Source organism: Amphiura filiformis, chromosome 1, assembly GCF_039555335.1.
Source record: "Amphiura filiformis chromosome 1, Afil_fr2py, whole genome shotgun sequence".
Taxonomy (NCBI): Eukaryota; Metazoa; Echinodermata; class Ophiuroidea; order Amphilepidida; family Amphiuridae; genus Amphiura; species Amphiura filiformis.
The window spans coordinates 97,680,933-97,702,788 of NC_092628.1; the positions used below are offsets into that span (position 1 = coordinate 97,680,933).

Below are 21,856 nucleotides of genomic sequence, written 5' to 3' on the forward strand. Positions count from 1 at the left end.
CTGCTAAAAGTAAGGTTACAGAACTGATGACAGGAAGAACACAAGATAACATAGTAATAATATACAGCGCAATATGTACGTACCAAGATAAGTGAGACGACGAGCAATGACTAATTACAGGGTGTAATTATAATCTGTGATAACCCGTCCTACACAGATTTACTTTTGACAAATATGATGATACATTCGTTAAATGTAACTCCAAGTGTTAACAAATTACGTTTTAGTAAGCTTGTCACATTGGCGATGTATCATTGTAAAGCTCATTAATAAGTGTGTCGTAATGTGCGTGTCGTAATGTGAACAATTGCTCGTACTCATCTATAACAGTATGCAAGCAGCTAGTCAGTAATTCTCATCTTACCCTAACTCTTCTTACATATGAGGGTAATCACTCATTCCTGAATAACTGTGTTAATGGCTTGTCATCGACTTGGAACTGTGTTTGCACACCAGGATTTATAACTTGACTGTGCATCACACACAGTATATCGCAAGGATCTTAAAATGCTCATCTGTCAGAACACAGTTCTTTAACCCCAATATGTTTCTACAGTCATAGAACGACCTCTGAATATCTTAGGTACCATAAGTTGAAGTCACATTTGCAGCAGTTATTGTTAAAAATGGGTATTATTTAACTACGTCATGGTATATGCGACCATTTTGGCTCATTATATCGCCACTTTCTACCATTCATCAACGCTTTCCATTAAAAGGAGAGACATGCTCTGCAGGATGGGAATAAAACTTAATTACGTTATTTTATATTTCATTATTTCAGGATAATTTGTGTTAATTATTCATAACAACAATAGCGCGCAGTTAGAGCAGGGATTAAATGCATTAATTTGTGTTAATTATTCAAAACAACAATCGTACCACCACAGTTAGAGCAGGGAATTTATGTTTAAATTTTGGTTAATTATTCATAAAAAAAAAAAGTACACCACAGTTAGAACATGGAATTTATGTCTTAATGAAAGCGTTACATTCAACTACCGAAATTGATTCTGTAATGACAAATATATTTATTTTGCCATTATTTCGAATATAATAATGTGATATTTGTATCTGTAGAGGAAAGAGGAAACAGTACTGGTATAATTGGAATTAAAGAATACTTCAACACAAGATAGAAAAGAGAAATAAAGCCGAATGTACCTATCTTACCCGGGGATAGTTTGAGGATCAGTTTGTGGAAATTAGCACCTTGCGGAAATATAGATATATAGCAATAAATGAAAAGACAAGAGATAATAAGGCAGTAGAACTACCATATAACATTGCGGGCTGAACCTTTTCTCGGCACCCTCAAGAAGCTGTGAAGTATGAGCATGGTTTCAGGGTATCTTTATCTTTTTAGTCTCTTTCTAACTGCAAAGAAGCATCTTGTAATTTGAACATATTATATATTCTAATCAAGTTCTCTTCGATCAATTTATTTTCATTACGATTCTGGATATTTTCTTACAGTGGAAGACAGATATAGATAGCTACTTTTTTTAGTCGGTGAAAATTAACTTATAGGTTTGCTTTTCACCAAGCCAATTATACAGATTCTGATTAGCCGATATATTACGAATGAGTTACGTCATAATGCAACATACCTTGGCCAATTTCGTAAAACATGCTTCTAGAGTCAAAAATGTTGCTTAACACGGAGATATTTCAGCTCGTGGGAAATATGTCTATTTCTGTCGAAAAATATGCTTTGATTTTTGAATTTTTAAATAATGAGCCATCTTTTTATGTTGCCAATAGTCTGTCAATTCTGTAGCTACACTAGGACAAAAATGGAAAGGATCTGCCATGGTTGGATAATGTGTATGTGTTAATAATATATGTTAATGTCTTGTGCGCCCTTAGAAGATATACATTCTTTAAGTTAAGCGTGATTGCTTTTACAGATGTTGCAAATATACGGGAAGATAGGTTGCCTCAGGAATGTAGTCCTGATACTATTACACACATTATATACATCAAAGTTAACTTCTTTCGAACACCGTGTATTTCATGATGTATGATGAAACACTGATAAAATGATAATACTAATAGAACGTTATTCGCCAAAAAAAATAAGATTGTGTGCATTTTGACGTTATTCACCGTTATTGATTGTGATATTCATTCTAGTGGCTATGAATAAGATACTTATTATTTTATTTTCGCAAACACTAAGCAAAATGTATAAGCCTTTTCATGATCAAAGTCGTTTTTAATGTGGATACGTCAAACATGTGTTAATCGGGAGTGTGGTTGGGTGTGTGGGGTGTATGGGGTTTCTGTGTAGGGGAAGGGGGTTGCGTAAGTGTTATATAAGCTTACTATACTACAGGTATCTTTAATTTAATTGCTCACATTTCAAACTAAATCATCAAAATTCCAAACCAAAATGTCTCTTAAAACTCAAAGTCGAAATCATTCACCTCTCCCTTTCCAACAGATATTAAGCAAGTAGAGCACACTAAATCTAATTAAGTTCTTTTCGAACTCGAAATGAATAACTAATCAATAGACTAACTAATCCTTATAAAATCCCCACAGGACGTGTAATTACACCACATGTTAATAAAGACTAAATACTAAAGAGAACTTTATTGGAAAAGAACTGGGTTACAGGGGTTTCTTTCTTCATATATAGCTTTCGATCGGTGTAGTTTGTGATAAGGGTTTGAACAATAATATTGGTAAGCACGATACTGTATTGTTAACAATATTAATATTACTTGCTTATGTACCGAAAGTTGTGATCAAAAATGTACCTCAAGTTTGTCACTAATTTTAACATTGTTTTTAAAAGTATAGACACCGTTCATCAAATACATGTTTGAAAAACACAATTATTTTCCCCATTATCTTGTATCTAGTCTATTGGTGGACATTAGAATCGATTGAAATTATAAACTGAGCTTTCGCAAACGTGTGTTATGTTATTTTTAATTGCATTGCTTTTACTCTTTTGAGTGAAACAAAAAATTGCAAAAAACATTTCTAAAGGTCGATGCTACGACATTTAATAAATTTGCATGAAGTGTGATTCGAAATAATCAAAATTGACAAATACATATCATGCACTTCAACTGTCGTGATAGTTATTATGAATATTGCATATGTAGCCCGAACGTTCATGACGAGAGTTTTTTGGTACTTGCAAAAAAGAGCATTTGTTATTAGCTCTGAAATTGCATTTAATTGTTTAGAGGCCGAGTACAGCTGCGAGTAGTCCTAGTTATTGAGTTACATATCAAAATATAGTGGACAAATGCAATGTAACAGTTAGTTCCTTTAATAATAAAAACGTACAATTTATAGCAACAATCTTATATATACTAGTAATATAGATCCTAATTTGTTAAAACTCAAAAATTGGAGCATCCAATTGTACTAACAACTCTCTGGCTCCAGCACTTAATGTAATTGTCTGAAGACAAAACATCACGAATATTACAAACACCGTATTGGACAATTTAAAAAAAGATAAGAAAATAATTCTAGACACTTAGTTTTTGTATGAATGTGGAAATGTAATGTGGGATTATTAATTTGATATCTTTAATACAAAACGTGTCACAGAGCAACAACGGGGAGTTTTTGAAAAATCATCTATTCCTGGTTTTATTTTAATAAAGCTCAGTTTCTAATTTAACGCGTTAATTTGGAAGAGGTTAATGTATATACAGTCCCTCATTTCAAATCATAAATTTTGGTTTCTCTGCTGTTCAGAAACCCAAAATCAAGGGATTCAAAAGTAGAGCAGATCTGGTCTGCAATCATAACACTATTTTGTTCGGAGGACACAGTATAGGGGTATATAACCATAAGTATACAATAGCCTATTGTGCTAACATAATTATTATCATGATTATCGGAAATCTATCCATGTGGACGACAGTTGATGCTCTCTGTCAAAGGTGGCATATTACATCCCGAGTTCTTGGCCTAGAAAACATATACATGCGCGTATATTGAGGGGTTTGTTTGTTTGTATGAAACATAAACGATGCATGGATATGATTTGATTATGAATTAGTTTATTATCCCCAGTAAGCACAACACATACTTCTTACCTAGGCTCACCTATATAACCTCCTCTTCCCTAAGTGTCTTCCTCGCCTCCACTATATTCGATATCTCCTATATCTCGAGCTCTCCTCCCCCTTCCCTTTTCACTTCCAATGCTCTCTCCCATCTGTTTCTCTTTCCCCTGCCCTTACTACGCCCCACACTCTCTATCCCCCCACACACACACTCTCTTTTCCCTCTATCTTCTTTTTTTTCAAAAGAAGTACCTGCATGTGCAAAATAGCCCGCCAAAGACATGCTGGTAACTCCGAGGTCGTGCATTGAATTGGTCTGAATGAGGAATACTACGGGAATCAGCGCCTTTTGTTAGAGGTCACACATGAGTAAATGGATAACCTCTATTAGTTTATATTGGAAGTCATATAATGGCCTTCCATCGGTTCTGGTACATGGGATTAAGGACATGAATCGATTTTGTTTATAACATCCGAGTCGCCTCTTTTGGTTAAATACCACTAATAGGCCTGGGCGATACATTAAAATACGACGAGTAACTATTTGTTTTCATGGCATTCGAAAAGACTGCATTAAAATCGCTGAAATTGATCATGTTATATAGCCAAAAAAGTACTTTTTAGAATTTGATGCTTCAAAATGGTACATTTTCTCTCATTATATGACATTTTTGTTGTAATAGTACCAACATTCATACGCACGGCTTCGGTTTTGAGTAAATATTCGCCCTATCATATTGTAACTTTCAGCTTCGAGGGCGCACTGTCATTTTAAGGTGTTTACGGTTCAGCGCGTTAAAACAAGAAAAGTCTCAGGTCAACCTATGTTGAATTTTTGATCATTTGGTATCTAAATCATATAGTTTCACCTGATATTAGTGGAATTGAACTGTGAGAGTTCTGAATATGAGAAAATTCCACCCGAAATTAGGCATTTTCCCATTGAAACCCGTGTAATACATAATTAGTGGTATTTAACCTATAGTAATGTCGAATGCAAATATCTCGATGGTCTATATTTTTTCACGGCTAAAATAGCCATAGCTTATTGGGTTTTCTAAAGCACGTTTTTCAATGAAGATCGACATGTTCTATTTCTCTCCTCGTGAATATTGCACTGCGAAATTTAAACATTTCTTTTGAATACTTAGATCAGGTAACTTCAAACCAAATGATTTCTTCTTCACACCATTATATAAGAAAACCGAATCTCCTTGATACAAATGTTTTTAATAAAAACTAGAAACAAAGATATCAATATCTTGTGAGTCAAGAGGTTAGGCAGGATAATAGTGACCAAAACCAAAACTAAAACCAAAACTAAAACTCAATATTTGAAATGAGGCATTGGTGATAACACTCTTTCAGTCTGATGTTTAACACATTATGTTGAACACTCTTTCAGACCACACATTAAGTAGGCTTAATGTGTGGTCATTTCATCATACACTTTTAAAGACAAAAACTAAATTTTAAAATTTTATATGTTGTCTTTGTGTTTTGAAAAGAACCCTTATAAGCTTTATTCACCCTAAAACACTACTGAATATGTTTCAATACTGGTTTGCTTTCCTGCTATAATTTGATCCCAAATTTCTTCACCCAAATTTCTTCATTAAAACTATAACCGGTTGAACGTGCCCTTACAGTAAATTTGGGTTTATCGAACTATATTATGGTAATATAGTAGTACCCTAAACTGAGGTTATGCACAGAAGCAACGCTGTGGAGGTTGGGTAATAAACCTAGCGAAGATTAGAAGATGCACATTTTAGTGTAAAACACGTGACTTACGTGATTGATTTCTCTGTTGACTAAAAGCCAATCTATCAGCTTTAATAACCCATACAGGCGTCACTCCATATAATAGGAGGTTTGCTAACATGTGGCAAAAAATCTCGTGTTTCGAACACCTTTTTTTTTACCTTTGCTCTACATTTTAAATAAATTACACATTTTATTAGAAAGCCAACCTTAAAGACTGTTATTGATATCCGACATTAAAACCTTTTTTAATTATTTGCATTTATCGCCATGTACGTGTCAACTGCTGCGTTCTGAAAAGAGAATATCAAATCAAATATTCCAGTTAAATGATTTTGGATTATTTTATTGATTGATTGATTTATTTGTTGATTGATTGATTGATTGATTGATTGATTGATTGATTGATTGATTGATTGATTGATTGATTGATTGATTTATTTATCTATTTATTTATTTATTTATTTATTTATTTATTTATTTATTTATTTATTTATTGATTTATTGATTTATTGATTTATTGATTGATTTATTGATTGATTGATTGATTGATTGATTGATTTTATTTTTACACCTACAACTAATGTGATGGAATTTCAAGGTCATAGCTTTTCTAGCAAAATATTCAAACGAATTAACACGAAAGTGTAATAAGTTATAATATAGTATGCTTGGAAATGACATTTACAAGGTTTTTATGTATAAGCCAACCATATGTTTAACACTATCTTGGCCTAAAAAAATCAAACAAACATACAACACTAAAATCCATTTTAGTTTATGAAACTTATTTTTGCTAACATTACCTTTGAGGACAGTAGGAAGTTGCCAAAGTACTATACGCTTCGGGCAAAACATCTTTTAATATTTTTGTCTTTACCTCATATTTCATTTCATTTTTTATTAAGTGCAGCTGCAGTGCTTTTCTTTTCATTATTTTATGAATAATTCATTGATTCAATGCTATAAACAGAGCAACAGGCTTCGTCGTTTATTAAAGTTTAAATCCGTGTTATCAATACGTTATATCAATATGTCTTAAGTCAAACATGCTCATCTTTTAGGTGAAGTTCGTGACCTCCAGTATGCATGTACACTCATATAATGAACATTGCACGCATTGGTTACGAACATTCATACTCGACAGCATGAGGTATTTGAGAGTATGATTGTTGAATGAGGGTTATTCAACTCTGCGATTGGGCATGATGCTATTTGGGCTCACATGGTAAGTCATGAAGTGCAAGAAAGACGTAAATGTAATGAAATACGATTGCTGCCGCGTGTTTTTTCTACAACTATTCTATTTTGACCGTTCCAATATCATTATCTTGATGATGATGATGATAATCATCAAAGATGCCACTCTACCAGAAACTACGTCGATTGGATGTACGTGACCTGCTGTAGCTATACGTTTACATTATGAAGCTCTTGAGCTCGCTCGCATGAAATTATTTATTTATTAATGCCACGTACAATTTATTAAACATCAATCTTTATAACATAGTTAATTAAAATATAAAGGAGGCAAAGACCGAGGACTTTGCGTAATTAAACTACCCGGTCAAAAGATTATCGGAGAAAAAACATTTGGTGTATTGTACTTAATTAGAGACCTGATTTTAATCATGATTTATTCATTTTAATTACTGTTCGAATGTTAAATAAGATAAACGAATTTGACAATGGATCCTGTCTTGATTGTGTTAGGGCGGTTACGAAGACAATTAATATTAACTATGTTGACATTTAGTAAGTCCAATCATTTATTATTGATGGTGTGTGTGATTTCATTCCAACTGAGATTGGATTTGCAAATTTCCATCTGTTAAACCAAAATCAACGTAAATCATCTCGAATTTCACTCAAATTCTCCAAATGGGACGTAAAATAAATACAGATTCATCGAGTCTATCGCGACACACTAGACTAAACAATCTGAAATTACTGAAAACAAAGCCGTTGATGAAAATTTGAAAAATATTATGAACAAATAAATAAACCGCATATCTCACACGTCATAAATCTCTGCCCATGCATATTTTTCTGTGATGCTAACTCAAACATAATAAAAATTGCTTTGGTGTTTGTTTTTATCCAGGATCACCTTCTACGCGAAGCAATTTCAAAAGAAAAAAATACGAAAATGTTAGTCACATTTCACTTGGTTAATAAGTCACAAATGCTCATTTCTGGTATATAGTTTTGGCATTTTATCAACAAGTACTACATATATGTACATGTAAAATGCTCAACAAGTACATTGTTCATTTTTAAAATATAATTTTACACATATACCACGTATTTTTTTATTAAAAGTACAATTCTTAACTATTCTTAATACAAAAGCGTGCGTTAGGAACCCACTAATCGAACTCCCGGTGACAAATGATCATGATTACCGAAATCAAAAATTCGGTAATTTTGAGACAGATCAAGTCTGTAAAATGGAATGGTTATGATTACGCTATATAAATTCCTCTCGTTTTTAATGAGTAAAAACAAAGTTTGCAGATATATTTCAACGACCCGCAAATGTTTTTCGTTAATGTTTAGTGACTAGTGTCAAAGAACCATACGTTATTGCCTATAAAAAGTGCGGGTTAGTCTTTTGACGTTGAGTATCATTTATCCACCATGACAAGAAGGCACAACTGACGACTACTGATTATGTTCGAGATAATGGACAAAGACTGTACACATGCATCAATTTTAAAGGGGTTAGATTCAGGGTTAGGACTTTGAAATTGGTGTATTTCAGATGGTATTTTATAAATGCCTGAAGCCACTTATGACGAAAACACATTCTCACTAAAAACGTTAGTTACGCCGTTTTGTCGTAGTACGACAGTAGATTGTCATAAAAAAACCCAAAACCCCAAAACCTCCAAAACGAAGGAGCTGCAAAACCTGACAAGAAAACTTATTCACTTACCCCATATACAGCAGTGAAGAATCAGTAGGAATAACCAAACTAGAACACTAACATTCGTCATTATGAACCTTTGTTGTTCACACTAAAATATTGTCTTCAGTATTAATATCCACATTAAAGTAAAAGAGCAGGATTGGTTTCACTGCCGCACATCTCATTCATTTCTTCAACGTATTTCAAGCACACCAGAAGAGCAAAAATTGGTGTACTTCTTGCGTTCATTGCCTCGGTTACATCTGGGCTAGTCGTCGTCGAGGTCGCACACCATCGATCGATCAATTAGAAACTTACGGGTATTTCCCCACTAAGAAATGTAATTATCGTCAAATCTCACGGTAGATGCTTCTCAACGCACCCAGACCTTTTGACTTTTAAGAAGTGTCTGCAAACAGCTTCGCTAATTCCCTCGATGCATACTGTAGAAAAATAACAGGGAAAAATAAACGTTTAAATTATCTTATGTTTATATATTTGCACGTGCGTGCGTTGAACATGAATGTGTTTATATATATGCGTCGTTTTATACTGGAATAATTCATGTTAGATTTAAAATTTTCACCGTGCTTTTAAAATTGTAAGCCAGTTTCCGTGAGTCCTTGACAAAATAAGGGTTATTTCAATGTACAAACATGGTTTAAACAAAATCTTCTTAAGTTCGGAACAGATCTTCAACTAATCTTTACATTGCATAAATGATATATTTCTGTCTGTGGCTTAATTCCTAGATAAACGTCCTGTCTAGTGAAAAACTTGCTTCATAAATGTGTATTATTCCTAACAAGCTGAAAAATATTACGATTAAAGATGTTGTTTGTATGTTCATTTTTTTTCTTCAAAAAGTGTTACAAAATCATGGTTATATTCTTTAAAAATACGAAGATGGTAGTATTGCGAAAAATCTGACAGCAATACTCTCAACAGACTTGTATGTTTCTTAAAGAAATCATTGTTTGTAATTCTAAATACGAAAAATTAAAAAAAGAAAGAATTTCAATAGCAGTCAGTCACAAATTAATTGAACATTTGATAGTGTGCAACAGTATAATTTCTGTAATTTTTCCCAGTACTAGAAACAATATTTAAAGAAGGCATGGAAATCCTGAATACAAAGCGATCGGTGAGTGAGTTTTGCATCTCGTGTTAGTAGTATAATCTCCTATGATCTTTTGCGTCTTTCCTAGCACAACTTGAATTATACTGAAAGAAGATTTGCTTTACCTATTCCAAATGGTGACACATGGTCAACAATGTAGGGTTTACCGGTCCCTATGATACAAATAGGGTATTAAAGGATTTCACTATATGTGATGTGGTCGAAAGGAGACACTTTTGGGCAGGAAATGGAGAAATAGCAAAAAATCTGCTCGTGTGTGATTTTTTCACAATTTGGTTTTGTTGCCAATTTGTGATGTTAATAATGTTTTAATGTTTAAAATATTGTCTGATAGTTTCAGACCGGAATATATCTGGCATCTTGTATTTTTTCAGACATTTTTCAAGGTCATTCCTACTCTCAACATTGTCAATAATAAAGGCCGATATCTCAATTTTCAATTATATAATACCATAACTTATCTTCGCTTAGGAATGTCCGATTTCATAGGGAAAAACGGCGTTGTGGAGCAAAATACCTCTTTATTTAAGATTATGTAAAACACTCAAAATTGATAGCCTGCCCAAAAGTGTCTCTTTTTGATATACCACGTCACATATGAAGTTCTATATTATACCGTTTGGGTCGTCTGTTTTTCATTAGTTACGCATTACGTACGCTCGTCTTTCCTCACTGTTCTAACCATAGCAATTTCGGCACACTATGTATTATTATGCTGACAGGTGCGTTGATCTGCCGATGATTAGCGCTATTATACCTTGTTTAATTTTCAATCCGCATCGCTTTAGAATATTAATCAGTTGGGCGTATCTTTGGGTCTCTGTCGGTCACTTCCACGTATAACTCATGCAATTCCAATTAGGGATTGTACCGTTGCACGTATTTGTCAAATACACAAAATCTAAAGTGACTGTTAGCAGCTAGAGATAATCATGTTCACATGGCATTCTTCACTGCGGGTAATAATAGTAGAGCCAAACTGAATCAGCAATAGTCTGCATATTGGTTTGACCATGTGAAGGGTGTTAGGTCGAGTGGGTTAACAGCTTTGCATAGGTCGATGGACGCATTTATGTGTGCGTATAACTATGTCTGAGGTATATAAACAAAATATAGGTGTCATTACCAATATTGTATATATGTATAGTTACGCAGGCCAGAACTACGAAGTATTGTGTAAGCCCTACTTGACACCATCCAGTGGTCACAAAGGGCCATTCAACCGAGTGCAAATTGCGAGTACTTGGTGGAAATGATAATCACCATCAGTGATCAGCGGCTATCAGCAATGATTGATTTGACGGTTGAAATGCGTTCGTCCATAATTAAGATCATTATCATTATAAAATATGATGGTCATAAGCATTCATAATGCAATATATAATTGATTTTCGTTTCGTGAAAAAGGAAAAAGTAGAGTAAGAAGTATACACCCGTTTTAATTCTCCTGTGGTCACCCTGGATCTGGAAAAATGCACATTTGGTATTTAATTTGACACGACCTGCAAATTACACTCACACAACTACACATGCCCTCTCTTTTATCCTTCTCTCTCATTCTGTCTCGAATATAGCAAACACACCACCCACCCCACTCATCCACCCAACACACGTTGATAATAGCCTAAAATACACACACTCATCAACACCTAAAATACCAACGCTAATTCGTTGATGTAGCATTGACGCTTTAGAAGAGTCACAGTGTAAATGCATATCAGTTTCAGATGAAACTTTCGATTATGATAAATTGGTGTTAGTTTCTCTCACAATACGTCCCAGTACAAATATTGATTGTAAAGTCAATGTTCATCTCACAAGTTAACACCCCGAGGTTCACACACTAGGATCTTACACATCCTCATCTACAAGGAACCAATTCTTTAAGCCAAATATGTTTGTGCAATAATGAATGACCTTGGAATGCGTTTCGTATATTAAAAACTCATGTACCTTACAACTTAAGGTTAAATAACTCATGTACCTCATAACTTAAGGTTAAATGTGAGCTATCAACGTTGAATGTATGTAAATGAACTGTGATATTTGAAATCAGACCATATTATCTCATAGTTGATGTTGAAATCCTGAAATAGCCCCTTTCCTCTTGGTAAGTAATGCTGTAACAGAATACCAGTGATAAGCAATGCAATAAGTGAAGGTCACCAGACGGTCTTCTGTTGATTGTACAAAGACAGGTGTTATGAAATATTTCTATGGCGGCTAATAAACTTGCCTGATCATTGAACAATAACTTAACTGTCTCTTCCTTTCAGCTACCCTGGTGTATGGCCTCCCTTAGCTGCTGACTGTCAGTCAAACACACAGCAGTAAGTTTTTACTCGGCTAATTCCTATACCGAAGATAAGCTCGTGTCTTTGTGGATAAGTAGCCTGAAGTTGTACTAGCCATAGATGCGATTGGGAGAGTGGATTTAAAGTTGCACCGTACAGATCAGTTTATATACCTAATTGAAATTTACAGGAACTTGCTATCACACCTGCAAAATTAGGGATATTTCTATTTTTTCCATCACAAAAATGCTATATTTCATAAGCCTTTACCGAAATAGGTGCATACTTTTTTCACGAAATTCAACCTAACGTAAAAGAATATGATTACTGTTCTTCGTAATATGACAGCAAATTTTATACCAGCGTTAATGCATTGATATTATTGTAGCTAATTGAGTTGCATAAGGTTCATGTAACCCAACTAATGAATTGCCTCAAAAATGACCGACATAGAATTACCTTAGCTATATAGGAGCAAAGGTGTCTTTCTTTTAGACCATGGTATCGTGTCATTACAGACGGTATCGGTTTTCTAAGGCCTTAGGGCGTAGCAAAATGAGCAACCGTTTTGGCTGACGGCGGCGGCTAGGAATAAATAGATGTACAACGAAAGCCTGTAAGATATCATTACCGTTATTGTATAGGTTTGATAATTAAACGAGGAACTAACGTAGATATGTGGATGTATAGAGAGGGAGCACATTATGCAATATGGTCGGATGGGTTATTTGGCCTAGATATTACTCACTCTTTTACCACAGGTCTTATTTGGATACTGTTCCAGGTCCTAGTTATGTAATAAGTATAGAGTCAGTCACTCAACATGTTGTTTTGTTCGACACCTCTGTCTTAAACCAAATATTTCTAGGCCATTCTCAGTGACATTGCTGTGGTTTGTTTTTAAAATGTTGATACCTCTGTTTCTAGTAAACCCTATGTAACATTGTAACATTATGAAATATACGGTGCTGCCAACAGTAAACATTGAATTCGCCTTACAGATATTGATCCTGAAAGGTAGGTCAATGGTTATTTACTGTAAAATACAGAAATTATATGGAGTTGTTGGGTCCAGAAAACTTACAATGATATCGAGATTTGAATGCAGAACTGGTGCATTAAAAGTGCAGTCACCTCGAAAAAATATCCAAAATTGGCGAGTGATAGGAGTTTAATGACTGACATGAGTAGGGTAGAAGCTATTTAAACCATTTCTACGGGTGAATATACTATACTGCTCATTTGCCTAATGCTCGTCAGACATTAATGTTTTAACTTTTTCGTCATATCATGTGATTGTTGTAGGATTAAAAATGGCTTGTAAATACAGGATGTAAAGATTATTCTTACTGTTTTACTTATTTTTAGATGGATTAACGACTAGTATGCTTCCTACAACTAGAAATCGATGTTGTTTTTAAAGCGATGATTAAGTTAAGTCAATTTCCATCTTCTCAATTCATCAAAATGAGTTGGTTCATTTGAGTTGATTCAACTTTGCTATACCAAATTTTGCTGAATATTAATTGATCTTAAGCAGATAAATTAAATGTCCTTTTCGCAAAAAAGATCTAAGATGATCACCCTATATAAAGAGAGTGTACTTTGCTTTAATTCAGAACGTGTTTTATATATAACATACCATACTTTAAAATATCAAAGCATCAAACAAACTTGATGGAATGCAATTTTATTAAATGTTACTCCTTCTCTTTGTTTAGATCGGCGATAACGTTTATGTGAATTTTCTTATTGTATTCTGTTTTTCAAATATGTATTATATTGTGTAATCTTTACCATTGCAGTAACCTAAAAGAATGTAGTTTTTCATAAAGAAACGTAGTGGTACGGACTGCCATTTACTAGTATTCACTTATCGTGTTTTACAGTAAAGCTACCACAAAGTAGAAGAAGTCCATAGTCAAGATAATGAGTATACACAATATCTTCACGATCATTGGGCCCGCTAATAGGCATAACCTTCACAAACGTATTAAACATAAAGGTTATAGAAATAACAATAAAAATCAATCTGGTCATGATAATGATGATAAAGTAGAACAATGAAATATGGTCGGCTCGCCTTTTGATGATATTTATAGCCATTTAAGACATTCATACTGCAGTTACTGTCCGTTTTCCTATACACAATACACAGTGCTCTCACCATTGACGCGTGACCCCTACAAATGATGTATGTTGGGAGAATGGACACTTGCCTAGTTAACATCACTGTGTGAAAAATAACCAGCCAATATTTTATTTATTCTCCAAAACTTCTAGCAAATATATTTCTCTAACATGACCTAAAATTACAGCTAGGTTAGATGTTCAGAAATGGTCGCACTTTTGTAAAATATGAGTGAGGGCAAGGCATAGCTAGCCAACTCCCCGTGTTATTTGAATGGAGATTTGACCGAAAATATTGGTATCGGACCGCTCACTTCTGAAGGATGCCACAAAAAACCGGTAAAAGCTACATTTAAATTATTCTAAATAGGTTCTAGAAAATAAAGTTTTGTAACATGTCCTAAATTTTTAGCTAATTTAGGTGTTTGGAGAGGGTCGTACTTTTGTGTTTTAGGAAGGACATGTAAACGACAGATAACACCAAAAATATGAAGAAATTATTTCTAAACCGTGTTAAGTCAAAAATCATTATGTTGCTCATTTTCAAGAATGCTGGTTTACAAAAGGCACGACATTGTCTGATTTCGTGAACAAAGCCACACATAACATTGTTTCCTTTCGTTTCCTTTATAATCGGTTACCCAACTGAAGCTATGAATACCAGCTTTATTGCGATATCGCACATGAAAACAGTCACTTGTGCACAACCAGAGAAGATCCGATTTAATCAGTTGAGCTGTTTCAATGAGTGTTATCTTGGTTTAATAGCTTTTAATGGGGTTAAGTCCTGCAAAGGTCGAGATGAATTCTACTGTAGACATGACTGCATCATGTCCTGAACACGCTGTTCAAGTATTAACTATCACAACATATCATGTGGAGGGAAATCAAATATTTGACAATAATTTTGCCCGTAGCAAGCCACAAAAACTTGCGCAAAACGCTCAGTGAATCAATAGTGAACTACTACAGCAGTGGTATGGTTGAAATACATTCCATAGACAAAAAGAAATTAAACAATAAGAGATTATTCTATTGAAACAAAATGTTTTTTCCTTTTGACAATAAAATACTCTGATAGTACTCATCGTTGTAAATTTATTATCAACTTTTATTGGAACATGCTTGGATAGTCTTTTCATATTTTAACGTAACGTGTCACACATTAAGTTTCCTTTACCTTATATATAACAGACACAAGGCTATGGTACCCCCGTGCTTACATGTAACTGCTCTTATTAGAAACTTGAAGTTTTCCCAATCAGACGTGCTGACACATATTGTTGAAAAGAGGTGACACTGAAATAGCATGGTTAGAATTAAGCTATATTTGTTAACCCATTTTATCTGTGCCATCCATGCCATTATACTCCTGTGTGTAAATTGTCAAGACCTAATTTATTTCAAAAGAAGATGTCAAACAATTGATTAGAACTGTATTTTTGTCTGACAATTTTTGTGATACAAAAGAACATGTTGTTATATTTTTTTATTATAACAGGCATAACACTTTATAACCAGAAATCCTTGGAGAGATTTTAAAGAGGTTGACACTTACATAGCCTAGTTAGATTTAGATGTTAACCCTTCGTGTCTCTATGATATCATACATCCAGTGTTTAAAGTGTCAAAACTTACTGCCTTCTAAAATGTACAATAGTATTTTGTTCTTTTATGTGATAAGAAGAGCATCTTGCTAGGATATTACCCGTTGCGTAGTAGATTTTGCACAATTAGGTAACATTGTGAGGTAAGTTTTTTGTTTTTCTTTTATGTTGCTGTCTTTTAAGAAGAGCATCTTTCGAGGCCGTTACCCATTGTAGTGGAAGAAACGTTTCATTTGTGTTTCTATGATGTACATAGAGCCATACCTCCATCAGTGGCGTAGCGTGGGTCATCATAGGGGGGGGGGGGCGACCATGATTGGGGAACGCACAGGGTCTAATCGGGGGGTACAAGCCGTTTTCGGCAATTTTTCTATGGGACTTTCTAAATTTTGCAATCGATGGGGCAAGTGATTAGAAATTTGGGACATCAAAATATTCACACAGTGATGTTTGTAATATAATAGAAGAAAGGAAGGAAGGAAGGATGGATGGATGGTATGAAGGAATAAAGGATGAAGAAAGGAAAAAAGAAGGAAAAAAGAAGAAAGACATGTGGAAAAAAGAAGGGAGGAATAATTACCAGAAAATTTTTTTTGCAGGAAGCAGCTATTCAGCCGAATGAGATGTTCTTACAGTTTATCATTTATATACCGCTGGGATCAGTTGTGAATGGTAAAATAAAATGTACGTCCATTAATTAATTATTTATATAAATAATGTTATCATAAAGGTTAAATTGTGGTTATTGCATTCTTATTTACCGTTATAATTTATTTTTGTAATCTTACTGTCTGCAACATGTTTACGACACATTCGTTATTTTGAAAAAGTCTATTGACTTTTCCTCTGGCTATTCAGATTAGCAATATATTACATTTATTACTATTTTGAAGTGGACTTGTCTGATGCATTCTTATATTTATGCGACATACAACGTCATTAAAACGAAAAAATAGGGACAGATCTTTCAGCACTTGGACCAATTAAATCTATGAGACCCATGGATTTTATTAATTAAAACAATTCATCGGTATACCATCACAGGCTGCACAATATTTTCATAATCATCAGATTGTAATGGACTTAAGGTTAGCCGAGAGTTTTTCATGCGCTTGATTTCAGAGGGGCGTAAGTTCATAACAGAAACAGCCATGCAGAAAATGAACAAGCGTAGGCTACCGGGACGTAGGCCTACTTACAATAGAATATCGATCCACGGTCAAGACATGAAAAGGTTATGAAACTTGGCTTAGCTCGTGCCCGGAGCTCGGATGCCGGGGGGGGGGGGGGGGGGGGGCACAAACCGTTTTCGGCAATTTTCATAAGGATTTTATAAATTTTAAAATTGATTGGGGGCACTTCGTCAAGCTACGCCCTGGAAAATGTGTTGATTTTGAATTTATAGCCTTGATATCTTTGATGAAATCAATGCTGCTATACAATGTAGTGCTATTCCCCTGATTACAATGTAATAGGGTAACAAACTAACAATATCAAAAAGCAATTATTTGTAAATCGAATTTGGGATGAAAATCAACAAGACAGACTTAGCAGGCCTACAAATTTCTGAATTATATAAAGTGAAAAACAATCAATCACGATTCACTGCACTCAGCGAATCAATCAAATAAAACTAAGAAAAGGAGCAAAAGAATAAAGAAATAGTGAAAAAGAGAAAGAAAGAGAGAGAAAGAAAATGAACGAAAAAGAAAGAAAGAAAGAAAGAAAGAAATGAAAAAAAAAAAAGAAAAAAAAGAAAGGGAGAAAGAAAAGAGGAAAGAAAGGAAGTAAAAATGAGAAAAGAGAAAAAAAAAAGAAAATTCAGCCACACGGAGACTCGAACCCACAAAATTTGTTCATATTAGATTCCCAGTCCAACGCTCCATCCACTAGGCCATACATCAGCTTACGTAATTGTCTGTTCTCAAAGCGAATGATATAACTATAATTGGATGCAATTACATGATTACAATCGCGTCCGCATTATGGCTCTTAGAATAAACACGCATGTCGGCGCTGAAATTTTGAACGAACTGATGGAGGAAAACCTCGTTTTTAGCAAAACTAGCTTCAATTTGGAGTGAAAATCAAATGGAATAGCAATTGGCAGAATGTTGAGAAATAATGTAGATATTCAGATGTCTAAATTAACGTCTCGTAATCAAGATATCGACAATTTCACAAACCAGCTTTTTCTCAAGCAAATTCTCCAAAATTTTCCCCCAAAACGGGCTTTTAAAATTTAATCGGTACTGTATTTGGTTCTTCCCCATGGCAACATTATTTCTTTGATCGATTTGTAATACAATACGAAAAAGAAGAAAACAATCACTCGGTGTGGATTTATACGGGGCGCACATTTGAAAAAACCCTCATGGAACGTGTTTTTGATCTTGTGAACATGGTGGGTAAAAATGCTTTAAACGAAGGATTTTCAAATTTATTCTAATAATTTGTATATAACACACACAAAAATGTTAAGTTACATCCAATGCACCAACATTTCACTCGCTGCGATATTTGATTACTGAGAAAACTCTGTTTTAGAGAACAACTTTATACGTCTTTTATACGTTTTTTATACGTCTCTTTTCTTGAGGAATTAATATTACTAGCAGTCACCCGTCTTTTGCGGTACTGATATTTTATATATAATTTGTTTAATGTTCTATTTAATGTGATTAGTGAGGTGAGAGGATATTGTCATTTAGAATTACAATTGAGAAGGTCAGATTCAATTTCAATGTTTGAGTTAATTTTGTTACCTTGGGGTGCACCCCATTTTTAAAGTTGTGGTGCAATTTCACCTGATGCAGCGCAATTTGAAGTGCAGTCTCAGAACAATCAAAATAAATTTACAATTTTGTAGGACATTTCGTCGTCCGTATTCCATAGTGGCGTATAGTGGGGCGCCGCGAATAAACAACTTTTCGAGAAAATCGGGTTTGAAGAAATGCCAATTTAAAATCGAGTTGTGTAAATCAGACATTCATTATATTTTGTAAATGATGTGAAATTTCTGTAGTAAACTAAATAGATTTTATTGTTATATATTTTTCAAAAGAAATAAATACATACTATTGCTGGCAAACTGACAATAAAACTATACGTCACTATGAAAAACGAACAAAACGCAATACCCTAACCTTACGTTAACCGTACGCCACCTCGGTCGCCGCGTAATCCCTATGGCGTTACTTTTCCTCGTTCGTATTCCATAGTGGCGTATAGGTCCGATACGCGTACGCCACTATGACATACGATGTTTTTCATTTTTGCCGATATTTCATAATTATAAAATGTGTATAAAAAGCGTATGGTCGATACGCCACTATGGAATACAAAAATGTCACTTTGTAACTATACGCCACATTTAATTAATTAATTACTAATTAATTAGCTAATTATGACTGATGAGACTTAGAAAAAATGAAAGAGAACATCATTAAAAACATATGTGCCAATTTTCAAAAAAATGACCAAAAATCACTATACGCCACTATAGAATACAGCCGACGATTTACGTTCCACATGGGCCTAAATATTTTGCAGAGACACAAATTACCTGTCAGCTGCTCCTGTCTTGTATCAGACAAACCCTCTCTGACCCAGTCCCTTAGTCGAATAAATGACATCCAAAAGACATCCAAATGCTTATCCTTACCAGACTTGCACCTGCATTGCTGAAAAGTCACCAATTTTTTTTCTTAACCATGATCTGTTCCTATGGGAAGTCTCAGGGAAATTGTTCAAAATCACCCATTTGGGCTACCTAACCACAGGTTTGGCAACCCTGATTAAGTTGTCTTTCAACTCAAAAGCTTCACTTCCAAACTTATTCAATAAACAAACACTCAATGTTGACTATAGGTTCTCCATAAAAACAGACACAATTGAACACAGAATACATGCTAATGTGACAAATTAGTTGAATAAACAATACATGTTAATGAGTTTCTACTGTGTCATGTAATAGTTGATGCAGGGACCGGAGCATGAGACAAAATTGAGTATGCGAGTGAAAAATATGGCATTGTTATTTTAGGCTGAAAGGCCTTTTCAATGCTTTTGGAACTAATTTACTTAATTTGACCCGTTTAACGTAAACAAAAACAAAATTCGATGTTTTATTGAAGTGCGCACAACATTGTTCTTCGCATCGGAAAAGTCCGTTTTCCGAAATAATGTAAACCGTAAAAGGTTTTAGCCTCACGAATTCGCCAGTTTCAGTAATTTATAATAGATGATATTAAATTACATTTAAGCTTTGTTTATTTACACGACCAACAAGGTAACGGTATTTAAAACCACTTTTCTTGCCCTTGATATATAAATATAATATAAAATATAAAATGTATGTTAATGTTATAGCTTGATCCGTGACATTGATTGCGATCCTGATCGAATACCTTTCTAGTCCTTGACAATACATTTTATTAAATATTTTACAACATGTTACTACACCACGTTTATATTTTATAATAAATGAAAATTCCAGGAGAATAATAATGCACTTGGGCTTCTTTGCCTTGGGGTAAATTTCATGTGCAAATAGTGAGCTCCGTCCTCTAAAATCCAAAAATAGAATTACGGTACCGTATCCTTATTTGCTGGTGGGAAAATTCCACTTATGTCAAGGAAGCCCATAGCCCCATTAGGCGAATCTTTAGGGTATATGGATTGCATGTGGAGCATAATGGTCAATTATTTTATAACAAAAGAATTATAATCATATTTTTCAAAGACAATACTTAGTCATAAGACATTTATGAGAGAATAAAATCATTACATGTTGAATTCGCCAGCAGATCTGCCATCATGGCCATGAACTGCCGTGGTGGTGAACTCAACGACATGCAATCGTGAATGCGCACTAGTTCGAATCTGATTTTTTCTTTCCTTATTATAGTGCCAGTTTGAATGCGCTTATCTTCTTTATTTATTTTTTAAAGAATTCTGTGTTGATTTAATATTGTTCAATTTTTATTTCTGCAACCTTTTTACACAGTGATGATAAAAACAACAACCAAGACATAGACATGACGAATGCAAAAATATCAATGAGCTAGATTTCAAATAATTGCACCAGAAGGTTTTAGCAGAGACGCACAAGAAACAATTAAAATTGTTTCTTGTGCGTCTCTGCTATAGCACAACTTGAAATACTGCCACGTGAAAGATGATTTTGAGGTTTACCGGTCTTGTGTGATACAATTAGGCTATAAAAGGATTTCAACATAATGAACCTTTTCTTTGGATCACCCGTTTTTCATTAGTTACGCATTACGTACGCTCGTCTTTCCTCACTGTTCTAACCATAGCAATTTTGGCACACTATGTATTATTATGCTGACAGGTGCGTTGATCTGCCCATGATTAGCGCTATTATAAATTGTTTAATTTTCAATCCGCATCGCTTTGGAATATTAATCAGTTGGGCGTATCTTTGGGTCTCTGTCGGTCAACTCATGCAATTCCAATTAGGGTTTTTACCGTTGCATAATCAATACGCGTATTTATCAAAAATAATACACGTATTTAGGTACTTAACCAAATCTTTACTAACTATCTAATAGCTGCTGGAGACAAAGTCCTTAAGATCATGTTCACATGGCATGTTTCACTACAGGAAAAAACAGCAGAATCAGTAAGAGTCTGCATATCGGTGAGATCACGACTTGCACCTGACGGTGAAGGAGGTTGGGTCACCTAAGTGTGGTATACATACATTGTTCTATAGGTCGATGGACGCATTTACATAGGTGGATAACCATATGTCTGAGGTGAATAAACAAAATATATTTGTCATAACAAAATAGTGTATACACGTGCATCTCAAATTTCACGAATGCAAGATGTTGTGTACCGAGAGCCATGCTTGACACCAATCAGCAGTCACAAAGGTCATTCAACCGAGTGGAAACTGCGAGTACCTGGTGGAAATGGTAATCACCATCAGTGATCAGCAA

General features: G+C 34.4%; 1 protein-coding gene across 2 annotated transcripts in view; it reads right to left on the minus strand.

The window, feature by feature from the left end:
• Positions 1 to 21,856, minus strand: part of LOC140159541 (neuronal acetylcholine receptor subunit alpha-3-like) — a 199,755-nt gene that overhangs the window by 99,961 nt on the left and 77,938 nt on the right. For both annotated transcript variants that reach the window (XM_072183043.1, XM_072183034.1), the window contains one exon: positions 8,743 to 9,158. In XM_072183043.1, coding sequence (XP_072039144.1) covers positions 8,743 to 8,803 — 61 coding nt within the window. In that variant the 5' untranslated portion in view covers positions 8,804 to 9,158. The remainder of the gene's footprint in view (positions 1 to 8,742; positions 9,159 to 21,856) is intronic.